General features: G+C 44.4%; 1 protein-coding gene across 2 annotated transcripts in view; it reads left to right on the top strand.

Annotated features, from left to right (window-relative positions):
* PTDSS2 (phosphatidylserine synthase 2) overlaps positions 1–13,278 on the top strand; it is a 74,546-nt gene that overhangs the window by 17,576 nt on the left and 43,692 nt on the right. For both annotated transcript variants that reach the window (XM_045015449.1, XM_045015448.1), the window contains exon 2: positions 145–246. In XM_045015449.1, coding sequence (XP_044871384.1) covers positions 145–246 — 102 coding nt within the window. The remainder of the gene's footprint in view (positions 1–144; positions 247–13,278) is intronic.

Genomic DNA, 13,278 nt, shown 5'->3' with positions numbered 1-13,278 from the left:
TTAAGTGTTACCAGCGCCTGTCTAGCCTTCAATAAAATATCCCAATATGCTGGTCTTCTGTAACGATTCCCTCTCCTCCCCCCCCCACCCCCCCCAAACCCCTCATTATGATCTATTGTTAATTGACTTTTTTCTGAACTGCAGGAGAGCTCACACCTTAACAGTCCTGTTTATCCTCACATGTGCGCTGGGATATGTAACCTTGCTTGAAGAAACTCCACAAGATACAGCCTACAATACAAAGAGGTAATTGTCCCTTGCAGAAGTGTTGCAATATAGCATTTGTCCTGTCAGTATGAAACCAGCAGAACTAAACTACAACCTATAAGCTCATCTGGTACAAAAGTCTTTGAGTTTAGTCTCTAACCAGTGTAGTGTTTCTTACTGTAATGAGTTCCTATGCGTACGTGTAAATATAACTAATTATAAAATCTTTTAATGCATTCAGTTGTTTCCCGTGGCAACTCATTCTGCCCCTTTACTGATGTGTTGAGGTCTGTCTTTTACAATATATAAACAAGCTTAGTTTGCTGTATGAACTGTAAATTAATTATTTGTATGTTTATGCAAGGCTTTGGGTGACGTTTTAATGGAAATGCACATTTGGACTGTGAGCAAACATGAGAACTTGTACCTCAAATGGTAACTTTCAGAAAATAAAGTTTAGAATTATTTCATACCTGAATGTGTTCCATCACTACAATTATTTTCTGTTCAAACTGATCAAGCTTAATCAAACATTTCCTCTATAGAAGTAGAGCAGGAAAAAAGTATGGTTTACCCAATCATGTGAAACTTCATCTATGATTTTTATTGCAGTCTTTAATTCACTTTACACTTCAAGTTTTTATTAATTTATACAAAAAGAGTGCCTATCCAAAGGTCTAAGTGCACCTGCTATAAATTATGAAAACAAAATTAGATTGCCCAAAGAACACCAAACTCTCCTTTCCCCATGTCTGATTTCTTGAATATGACACTGATGTAAATTTTTTTTCCTGTCATCAGAATAAAAAATTACTGCCCTTCAAATGAATGTAAGTATCTAGCATCCATTGTCATGGCAGATGTCTCCCCTGTGCTTCTAACCAAGCTTCTTTTTGTTCATTGTTCCATCAGTTATATGGTAGATGTACTTGTTGAACTTCACACATACATATTTGTGCAAAGCTGGTAATAGTGTTTTTCATGGGTATGAACTAAATAGTGAGCAGAGAAATGTGGCAGATCACAGTACCCCACCCAGTTGGGAGCTGGGAAATGGAAGTGCAGCCTTTCAGAACCTGTGATCAAATGGCATTTCGGTGTTGGCTATAACCAATGAAGAGAATTTAGAGAACAGCACAATGTGCCTCCTAAAATAGAAGAGGAAAAACACAAGGAAGGGGAAGTTATGATGCATCAAAAGTGTTGGGATTAGAGGCTGACACACACGAACATCATAACGTGACTCAGTGGAATATGTTATTGAGATCAATGCCTTTATAATGGTAATACACAGATATGGAAGAAAATTAATCAGACCATTTTTCGGTTTTGTTTTCATATCAAATATTTCATTCTGTTTAACTTATTGAACTGTGTTCTGTGCAGAGACACTAAAAAATAGTCACATCAAGTAATGGGGAATAAATATTAGGAATGCAGAGGCTCTCTGTGTGGGATATTGTGCCACTGGCACTGAGCTATGGAAGTGTCTATTGGGAGATCTCCCACACAGATGATTACATCCCCTTACTTTGTATAAGGGAGTGAACCTTGTGTGTTTCGAAAGAGTGCACAAACAGAAGTGTTCCTTCCCCATCATTAGGGAGTCCCTGTCTTCAAGACCTAAATCTTTTTCTAACTAAATTGATGAAGGGGCCTTCTTTACCAGTCTCCCTTGAACATCTATCAATCAAAACAGTCTTCCTGATAACAGTTATGTCTGCAGAGAGGTTGAGTGAGCTTAGTACTTTCACTCTACTTTATACTGTGGCCCACAAGGAAAAAGTCACCACAGTTCCATCCCAGCTTCATGTCTAAGGTGTTCTCAATGTATTTCTCTCTCCATGTCCTTTGCAGACTCCACTCCCACTGAGGGAAATTTGCCTCCATATCGTAGATTTAAGGACACTCTGTTTTTAACCTAGAAAACACCGGGCCTTTAAGAAAATAAAATACCTTGTTTGTATCATGTAGGGAGAGGTGCCAAGGGAGAACTCATTACCAAGCAAAGGCTTTCTCACTGGATTAGTAGATGTATTGAACATAGTTATACCTTAGCTAGGAAACCAATGCCCCATATTTACAAGAGCCACTGCAGCATCAGTAGCATGTTGCAGGCAATTCCCCTGGTGTAAAGCAAAGCAGCATCTTGGAAGTTACACATTTACACCAGATGCTATTTGTATTCAGCATTGCACTCCAGTGCCTGGTTTGGGAGGGCAGTGCTACAATCCATATTTATCTGTGAACACCTTGCCCGCTATCCACCTGGAAGAGCACTGCTTGCTAATCTCCCACAAGGGGAATGCATATAGGCCATCAAAGAAGAGGTTATTTACTGTTCTGAGAGTTGCCTCTGTGTATTCACACTATCCATCCACCTTCCTATCTACCTTGGAGTTCTATATAATATCAGACCTCAGTAGTTAAGGAGAAGAAACAAAAGGTCATGGGGTGGGGTGTCCTCTCCCTTGTGTACAAGGTGATAATGTCAACTGTGTGTGCCAAGTTTTTAAGGCAGTTCCTCAGCTCAACGTCATGAGCACCATATCCTACAAGTGTGAATATACAGACTCTGGAAAAACAGCTATTGATAAGCAACCTCTTTGCTTTCTAATAATCCTACAACTTCAGCCCTTTTCATGGTCACCAAATGTATGGTTGTGTACCTCCTATCCTCCTTCGGTTATACCAATATGCTGAGGAGAGTTTGTGTGTTCACTGCCTGAGATAGCAACTTCAGAACACACCTATCTTTGTATTACAATAAATAAAGTTGGATTTGGCAGTGATGTGCGGTTAGAATGGACTAGATGATAGTGTTGAGTGGCTAGAAATTAGGGCCCCAGCAATGTGAAACTGAGTTCTAATTGCAGCTCTGCCATTAGCTTGGTGTATGACCTAGAACCCATCATTACAATTTCCAGGTAGGGAAGAGGTGAAAAGTATGTTGAGGTTTCATTGTTTGTTTGCAAAATGCTATATAAATGTGTCACATAGTCATACCTTCCTCAAATTCCCTTGGGGGTGGGGGGGGGGCGGGAAAGGAATACCCAGACAGCCAGGATAACTCAAGAATCTGAAGGTGGTTGTTCACTGCAACATCTTTATTCTTTTATTATTATTCCTTCTTGACTTGGAAATTAGAGTTGCTTGTATAGTGACCTGAGGCTCAGAGTCTCAAAGTTATGGTGCAGCCAAGTTTCAGTAGACTTTGCAGTCCCCTGTAATTTATTCAGGCACATGGGCTTGCAGAAGGCTACCAGAAACAAGCTTTTCTTCACACTCCTTTTCCCTCCTGCAACTTGGGTTTTGTTAAGTGAAAACAAGCTACAGGAAGTAATAATCTCCTTGGTATGAGATAGATGCCTTTTCTCCACATTCCTGTTATTGCTAATGCTTCGTTATCTTTATCAAACACTAGCTACAGTGTAAAGAAACAGCCCGGGAAAAGAGCCTATGTAATAACACCTAGAAGAATGAGATCATGTGCTGTTTCAAAATACAAACCCTTCATAAAAAGATGAGCCTGTTTGGATGTGCTAAAGGAAACCCTCAAGAACATTTGATCTCTCTGCTAGGTAGTTGTGATGTGCTGAAAGAAACATTCAAAGGGAAGCTTTTCTTGTTGTTTTGCTGTATATGATTGAGCTTACTTTTATCAGCCCCTCCATTTTGACTTTAGGGTTGTGTGGCAGTTATGTATCTCATTCTGTTTTTAGTGTACACAGAGTAATTGTAGCCAATACATTTCAAACATATTCTAGTGTTCCTTGTAAAAAATAAAATGTGTTTAGTTCCCAGAACCCTCCAAAAAGTAGAGTGCATGGTTTTATACTTTGGTGACGTACAAAACTTTGTCTTGCCTTGGATCACAGTTCTACCTTATTTTAGGCTAGTTCTGCTCTTTCTGTGGATTTACCCTCTGTTCTTTAAACTCTAAAATCTGTGTCTGCTTGAGGCTGTCACTCTATGAAAAAAAATCCTACAATAACACTTACTCTGCTTAATGAACATCAATAGCGTAATCGTACAATGTGTAATGAACAGTGTCTGTTCCTGTGATAATTCAGTACTTGGAAATGTGTATTGCAGTAAAGCTTTGTTCTTGTCTGTATGTGGAGCCCACAAATGTAGAATTGCAAACACTTTGAAATCATTAGTTTTCATACTCTTGTTGCATGTTGTTAACTTGTGGGGTGATAAACTACTCTGGGACAAGGGGTGTGGGTAGGGAAGAATAGTAGGGAGCAAGGAAAACAAACCAGAACCGCTCCACTCCCCATTGCAAACATGCTTCCAAGACTGATGGTTAGTTCATTGAAAACCAGCTTTCCCTCCCTACTCCCCTAAAGGCCCCCTATGCAGCTGCCTACAGCAGTAAACATGTACAGGGGTATGAGCACAGATAGCAGCAGAAAGAATAGATTAAAAAGGATAGTCATACAGTTGAAAGCCAGAATGGACCACCAGATTGTCTGACCTCCTGTTGTCATGGGCACCAACAAGTAAGAATAAGGCAGTAACTATTGCAGAGCATGATTCAAGGAGTTGTGGGGTGCTGGTGGGAACCTCAGTACTGCTCTATCCATTTATATCTCAGATTACTTATTTAAACTTCCTAGCCTTTGAGACTAAATCATTCTCTCAGTATTGAATGCAGCGCTGACTGTGAGTTTGTGTGTTTTTTTTCTTCACAATGAATGTCTTAAGGCTTTTGTCCCATTGATCCTGGAATTAGTCTCTCAACTGCATGCTAAAATTAGTTGCCATTAGAGACGGTTGTATGTTAATCTGAGGTAACAACTACTGTTTGTAACCATCTCCACCAGTCTGAAATACTTCAGATTCTTTTACCCCACATCTCAAATATATAAATAATTATGAACCCTATCACCCTGGTATAACTAGTCATTTTGATATCCAGTGTGTCCGTTAGGTGACATGTTTCAGTAGCTCTTCTGGATCTCTCTCTAGGGTAAAAACAGTGTTTTTACTAGTAAAACTGTTCACAAAACCTACTTGTCATCTGAAGAGTCAGATGGCAAGGATGACCTTGCCTCTGGAGAAGCTTGTTGCCATCAATACTGGTACAAGTAACTCCTCGCTTAACATTGTAGCTATGGTCCTGAAAAATGCTAGTTTAAGCGAAATGATGTTAAGTGAATCTAATTTCCCCATAAGAATTAATGTAAAGGGGGGGAGGTAGGTTCCAGGGAAATATTTTTTCGCCAGACAAAAGACTTACGAACAACCAATGTAATACTATAAACAGCAATGATGATTGTGTAGCTTGGTTGAGATGGTGGAGTCAGAGGGTGGGATATTTTCCAGGGAATGCCTTGCTGCTAAATGATGATCTAGCACTTGGCTGAGCCCTCAAGGGTTAACTTAACATGTTGTTAATGTAGCCTCACTCTCTACAAGGCAGCACAGATGGAGGGAGGAGACACAGGAGATGCATGGTAGTGGCTGCAAACATTCCCTGCATAAACTGAATGTGATGATGAACCCACGCTATCCCACTGGAGCGCACCACTCCCTCCACTTTCCAAAGTGCCGGGTGTGTTTGAGAGAGACAGAGACACACACCGTGTGTGTGTGTGTGTGTGTGTGTGTGAGAGAGAGAGAGACGGGGCATTGCCCCTTTTAAGTACGCTGACCCCACACTAAGTGCAGTGCCTTTTTAAGTAGATCGGCAAGTTGAGACAATAGCTGCTGCCAGGAAGCTCCCTCCCTCCCTCCTGAGCCCTGTCCTGTCACCACCCTGCTCTGTGTAGATAGGGTACAGGAGCAGGGGGAGGGGGACACCCTGACATCAGCACCCCTCTTCCCTCCCCTTACTCCCTGCACAGCAAGTAGAAGGCTCCCAGGAGCAGCCTTCAAGGCAGAGGGCAGGAGCAGCACACAGCAGTGGGGGGAGGGACACCTGAACTGCCCGGCAATTGGTAGCCTGCTGGGTGGCTGCTGCACAGGGAACTTAGGGGAGCTGATGGGGGGGGGGGCACTGCCAGTCCACTCTGATTCCAAGCCCCCACCAGCTACCTCCAACACACTGCTCTTCCTGCAAGCAGTGGACAAAGCAGGCGGCTGCCAAACAATGTTATAAGGCAGCGTTGCAGAACTTTAAACAAGCATGTTCTCTAATTGATCAGCAATGTAATAACGAAACAATGTTAACTGGGACTGTTAAGTGAGGAGTTACTGTATTTCCATACTGGGCTTACTCTCCTTAAGGGTTGCCAGAAATGGATATTGGGGAAAATAAGCAATGGGAAATGGACTTGGTAATTGAAATACTAACACTACAAGAGGGAGGGCTAGTGCAAGACATGTTTCCTGCCTATTCCCCCGCTGCAAGTTTGGAGGAAGTGTAAGATTGTAAAAACAGGCAAAAAGTAAAATAAATCAGCAACCTTAATATTTCTCCTTTGCTTGAATCATGAAAATATTTAGCCTGGGCAAGAGCCATATCCAAATGCTCAATCTGGTAAAACAGCAGGAGTAGTACTGCTAGAGGAAGAATTTAGGATGGTGAAGTAAGATTAAGGCCTGGTCTACACTACACGTTTAAACCGGTTTTAGGAGCGTTAAACCAATTTAACGCCACACCCGTCCACACTAAGAGGCCCTTTATATCGATATAAAGGGCTCTTTAAACCGGTTTCTGTACTCCTCCCTAACAAGAGGAGTAGCGCTAATATCGGTATTACCATATCGATTTAGGGTTAGTGTGGCCGCAAATCAACGGTATTGGCCTCTGGGCGGTATCCCACAGTGCACCACTGACCGCTCTGGACAGCAATCTGAACTCGGATGCAGTGGCCAGGTAGACAGGAAAAGCCCTGCGAACTTTTGAATATCATTTCCTGTTTGCCCAGCGTGGAGCTCCGATCAGCCCGGGTGGCGATGCAGTCCGAAATCAAAATCCAAAAAGAGCTCCAGCATGGACCGTACGGATGTGATCGCTGTATGGGCAGGCAAATCTGTTCTATCAGAGCTCCATTACAGAAGACGAAATTCCAAAGCATTTTTAAAAAATCTCCAGACAGAGGCCATAGCAGGGACTCAACGCACTGCTGCGTGACAAGCGTAACGGAAAGCCAAAGAATCAAATGGACACTCATGGAGGGAGGGGGACTGAGGACTCAAGCTATCCCACAGTTCCTGCAGTCTCCGAAAAGCATTTGCATTCTTGGCTGAGCTCCAAATGCCTGTAGGGTCAAACACATTGTCCGCGGTGGTTCAGGGCATAGCTCGTCAATTTACAGCCCCCACCCACCCCCAGAAGTAAAAGGGAAAAAAATTGTCTCTTGACTCTTCTAAATGTCACCCTATGTCTACTGAATGCTGCTGGTACACGCGATGCTGCGGCACTCAATTGCAGTATCCTCTTTCCCCCTCGCTGGTGGTAGATGGTGCAATATGACTGGTAACCGTCATCATCAGCCTTGTGGCAGATGGTGCTGCACAATAGGACTAGTACCTGTCCTCATCATCAGCCCGTGAGTGCTCCTGGCTGGCCTCAGGTAAGGTCGGCTGGGGGCGTCTGGGTAAAAAACTCCTGGTCATTCCTAGTAGATGGTACAGAATGGCTGGTAACCATCTTCATCGTAGCAATAGGGGGCTGAGCTCCATCAGCCCCTGCCCTTCATGTGTAAAGAAAAGATTCTGTACTGCCTGGACTATCATAGCAGTGGGATGCTGGGCTCCTCTCCCCCACACTGCTTAATGTCCTGTCTGGACTATCATAGCAGCTGGAGGCTGCCTTCCCCTCATTTTATCTTACTAACAAGTCACTGTTTCTTATTCCTGCATTCTTTATTACTTCATCACACAAATGGGGGGACACTGCAACGGTAGCCCTGGAAGGCTGGGGGAGGAGGGAATCAACAGGTGGGGTTGTTGCAGGGGCACCCCCTGTGAATGGCATGCAGCTCATCATTTCGGCGGGATCTGACATGGAGGGGCTGTGCTCTCTGGTTCTCTGATACACTGCTTCTCTAGTACACTTGCCCCATATTCTAGGCAGGACTGATTCTATTTTTAGATACCATAAAGGAGGGATTGACTCAGGAAGTCATTCCCATTTTTGTCTTTTGTGCCCCCAGACGATCTCAGCCAGGGGCACCCATGATAGCAGCAGACGGTGCAATATGACTGGTAACCGTCTCTGCTTGTCTTTTGCGCCCCCGGCCGATCTCAGCCAGGGGCACCTATGACAGCAGCAGAGAATACAGCACAAAAGGACTGGTAACCGTCATCTCATAGCCAATTTACAAGAGTATGGTAGATGGTACAGAACAGCTGATAACCATCTGTTATCATGCAAAAGCAAATGAATACTGCTGTGTAGCGCTGCTGAATCGCCTCTGTCAGCGGCATCTATTACACATACGGTGACAGTGACAAGAGGCAAAACAGGCTCCATGGTTGCCATGCTATGGCGTCTGCCAGGGCAACCCAGGGAAAAAGGGCGCGAAATGATTGTCTGCCGTTGCTTTCCCGGAGGAAGGAATGAGTGACGACATTTACCCAGAACCACCCGCGACAATGATTTTTGCCCCATCAGGCACTGGGATCTCAACCCAGAATTCCAAGGGGCAGGGGAGACTGCAGGAACTATGGGATAGCTACGGAATAGCTACCCACAGTGCAACGCTCCAGAAATCGATGCTAGCCTCGGACCGTGGACGCACACCACCGATTTAATGTGCTTAGTGTGGCCGCGTGCACTCGATTTTATACAATCTGTTTTACTAAACTGGTTTATGTAAAATTGGAATAATCCCGTAGTGTAGACGTACCCTAAGTTGACAAGCTATTTAAAAGCCAGAAATGGCATTCTGTCGCCCCTTTCAGACCTCCACCAAGGCTCTTTCAGGTATGTAGTGTGGAATTTATTTCTTGCACCTCCGAATCGCTTAGTACTGAAGGGAAACGGAATGTCTGGGCATTGATAAGTGGGTACAGGGCTATTTACCTCAACATCACTGGCTCAAACTTGGACCAAGACAATAGTGGCCAAGATTAGTTATTTTCTGATGACTGTTTAGAGGGCCAGCATCACAAACACCATCACAACTGGCACTCCATTAGGTAGATTCTGATAAGGGACTGAGCCTAAATGAATATAGATTCTGAACTCCTTTTATCCCTCCAGAACAGTCAGCTTTGAGCCAGTATGATAAGCTGTTGCAGAGAGCTTGTACTTGTCTTTTGACCTCAAAGCAGCATGAATCTTCAAGGCTGTCAATCTGGCACCTCCCAACAGCATAGCTTTTTCTCAAGTTAAGAGAAGTAGGGAAAGAGTCTTCTATTCTCAAAAGTACTTTTGAGGCCAGCTTTTGGACAAGTGCTGTTTAAACTTTACAAATGTACCTCTATCCTGACCTGCAAATCACTTCCTAGTTTGGTTCTAAGCCCATTCAGCACCATATCATACTGTTCCATGTGCTGATAAGTTTAATGCCCAAAAGAAAACTAACTGTGATGAATACTCCAAATTTAACTCACAAGTTATCTTTAGTCCTCATATTTATTTTAACAGGTTTTCAGAAAATAGAGGCGGCTAAGCTAACACCATCTACTACCTGCAGTAAATTAGATTTATGCCTTTGATTTAAAGGTGTATAAATATCAAGTAGAAAAGTTCTCAACCGTCTTGTTCATACACATAGATTTTTCTATAGCTTAGTGGAGGAATGAATCTGCAGATATTTTAGTAAGTTCTGAGTTCAGACCTGAATAGTCTTTATGCTTCAGAGATAACGGGAGCTGAAGCTCTAGGAGAGATTGAGAGGCAGAGCCATGAAGCTTAGGCTCAACTTGCTTACAGCCAGATTTGTTGTTGTCCTTAAGAGACTCACCTTGAAGCTATAACTCCAAGAACTATATGCTTTACTGCCTGTCAAGATAACATCGCAGTCCAGATTGGGACAGCTGTATCAGTAGATGCTAGGAACCTTCAGGCTGTGGCATTCTGGGTAAGACTAGTCACTCAGGCCACACTCACTCATGTGGTGGCAGAAATAGCTGATGGAATGAAAAGTTGCACTACAAAAGCTCATTCAAGATCTCAAACAAGTAAATGTGAACCCTAGAGGTGGACATATTCTTTTTTATGCTGGACTCTGCAGAAGGTACTTAACAGTACATTTGTGCCCCAGGAGTAGGGTCGCTATCAGTCCCTTGTTACAAGGGGCTGCCCTTGTTTTTTTTTCATCTCTGTACAAGATCGTGAGTTGCTGAGTGCTGCAAAAAGCAGCAAGAAATGCCCCTGGTAATGCTGCCTATTTATTTTATTGATATTTAAAATATTGTGGGGCAGGGGGGCTAAGAAAACAGTCCCTTATCTTTTAAATACCATGTTGGGCACCCTACCCGGGAGTTCTGCTGGGACATCTTGAACACCATCTCTGCACTATCTGTTCCGTGACTTAGAACACAAACGAGAAACTTTGCAGTACCTGCAGCAGTGACTTCCAGAATCTGGACAGTATTAGTGGAGGTGAAGTTAAACTGCAACCTTCAGTTTATGTTGCAGTTTCCTTCTTTCAAACATGTGCAGCCATCAGCATAATGGAGCTCTGTCATCCATAAAGGGAAAATGCTTGTGAAGGAATCTTTGTTGTGAAGATAATAATGAAGAGAATGGCTGCTAGTAGGCATAAGCCCAACACAGCTAAAATCCTAATTTCCAGTGCTCTGTTGAGTCAGTGTGCTATTGTGATCAGTATAATAGTTCTGTGTTGTTGGTTTTTAAAAAGGGAACAAAAACAAAACAAGCAGCCAAAAGAGCTCTTTGCTATGGCTGAAATTTTATCTAGTGCATTCTCTTCACATCACTTTGCGCTGGTTAGCAACCCTGCTCCTGTGGGAGGAGCTGAGACTGGAAATAGAGGTTGGCCTATAAATCACTTGTATTTTTGGTGATTGATATTGTGTGTGTTGAAATTGTGATCAGAATACAACCAGTAAATGAGTGAGCACAGCAGGTCAGCGCAGTTTTCCACCAGCTGGTAAGACATTTTGCCATCCACAACTACTGAGGGCATATAGCAATCATAACATAACAATCAGAGCACATAGGCATCCTATAGCTGTACTTTGTCTGCTGGCAATTGAACACCAGTTTCTGCTGTGGAACACTTAAGGATCAGTAAAGAAAAAAGATCTTCTAGGCTATTAAACATTTCAGGGGTAAAGATAGCTTTATAAACAATCACTGTTCATTAGACTTCCTGCAGAGAGCTCTGGTGTTATAATCTGATATCATACATGCTATCAGACATTACATCTCAAATGTTGGAAATTTTCAAGTGTTATCTTGCTAACCAAAGGACTGTGTTGAAATTTCTTATCAGTGATGAGGGACACTTTATTCATATAAGTCCTGCAGCAGATTAATCTCACTTGACAAGTGTTGCACTTTGAGTGCCTAATGAGGGAGTTGAGACAGGACAAGTATCTCTTTCTTTAGAGAAGAATGATTTGAGTTTTGCCATGAGACACATCTTGGTACAGGTCCAAAGCTTGCAGTTCTAGGACAGACTTTTGGCATAGTGGAAGTTGCGTGACTTATATATTAGAACCCTAGAGAACTATCCGTGTCCATTTTTGCTTTTATATAAACATTCATTCAGACTGGAAGCTGAAAAGGTGACTCTCTAACAAATTACCATATAAGTTTCTCATGATGAGGGCAGAGTTCCTGTTGGCCCTTTTAGACTTTATATTAGCCTCTTTCCCTGCTCCTCTCCCCAGAAAAAAATTCTGCTGTTATGAACGCTAGTGCAGGTCCATCCATTGTAGCAACAGTGGGTGTGCTAGAACAAGCAAGGTTGCAGATAGCCCCTAATATTTTAACTACTCTTTCTAATAACTCTATTCACACTGGGTGCTTAAAATGCTAGCGTCAACCAGTGCCTTGTCATGCCATCATTGCTATGACCAGAGGAGCTGCATTTATGTTGCCAACAAGGGAGACTTTTCCTGAAAAGAGTGTAATGCAGACAAGGTCTTACTGACATTACACCTGGGGGAGTTCTGCGCCACTGTGCGCAGGCAGAATTCATGTCACCTGCAGATTTCTTTGCTTCCCTGCAGAAAAATGCCTTTCTGACGGGGAAGCAAAGAGAACCCACAAGAGCGGTCATATGCCTCTCCCCAGTAGTGCAGGTGCTTGGTTTTGGGTGCTCAGAGCAGCTGGCAGAGAGGTTAAATCATTGCGAGGATGGGCTGGGGATTCCCTGACCGATGCCAGGTCAGACGCACGGGGTTGGGCAGACAAGGGTGGATCTTCTCCTCCTCCTCCCCCCCCCCCCCGACTCCCCTGCTGTGCCTTGCATTCAGAACCTGACCCTCACCCTGCCCAACCCTTACCCCCTGCCGAGCCCCACTCCCCCCACCCCAGGGCTGGGGACGTCCCTGCCAGTAGCTCCTAACCTGTGCCAGGCTCAGCGGCTAGTTCCGGCTGGGCTGGGGGTGGGGAGGAGGAGCGCGCTTCTCTTGCATGGAATGGCCAGGGCCAGGTCACCCCCAAGACTTCCCCCAGCTCTCCACATCTCCCTTCCCCACCCTGCTTCTTGCTCCCATTGATCCTCAGCATGCGTGGGAAAGGTCACTATACTGGGAGCGACTCCTCTCTATGTCCAACCCCTGTGCATCTGAACGCCCCCGCTCCCTGCACGCGGCCCTCCCCACTGAGCCCCACCCCCTGCATCCAGACCCCCCCACCAAGCCCCTGCACCCAGACTCCTCCCATTAAGCCCCCTGCACTCAAACCCCCACCCCGATGAGCCCCACTCCCTATGTACTTGGACCACCCTGATGAGGCCCCCATGCCTGAACCCCCATCCCACTGAGCCCCAACCAGCTGCGTCCAGACCCCCATCCCACCAAGCCCCACTCCCTTCGCACCCTGAACCCCCTGCCAAGCCCCCTCACACACACACACACCCCTGCTGAGCCTCAACCACCTTCACCGGGACCTCTCTACAGAGTCCCACTGCCTTTGCACCTGAAACCCACCAACAAGCCCATGTGCATCCAGATCCCTCGCCTCACCTG

Source organism: Mauremys mutica, chromosome 4 (genome assembly GCF_020497125.1).
Source record: "Mauremys mutica isolate MM-2020 ecotype Southern chromosome 4, ASM2049712v1, whole genome shotgun sequence".
Lineage (NCBI taxonomy): Eukaryota > Metazoa > Chordata > Testudines > Geoemydidae > Mauremys > Mauremys mutica.
This window is presented reverse-complemented; position numbering and strand designations above follow the sequence as displayed.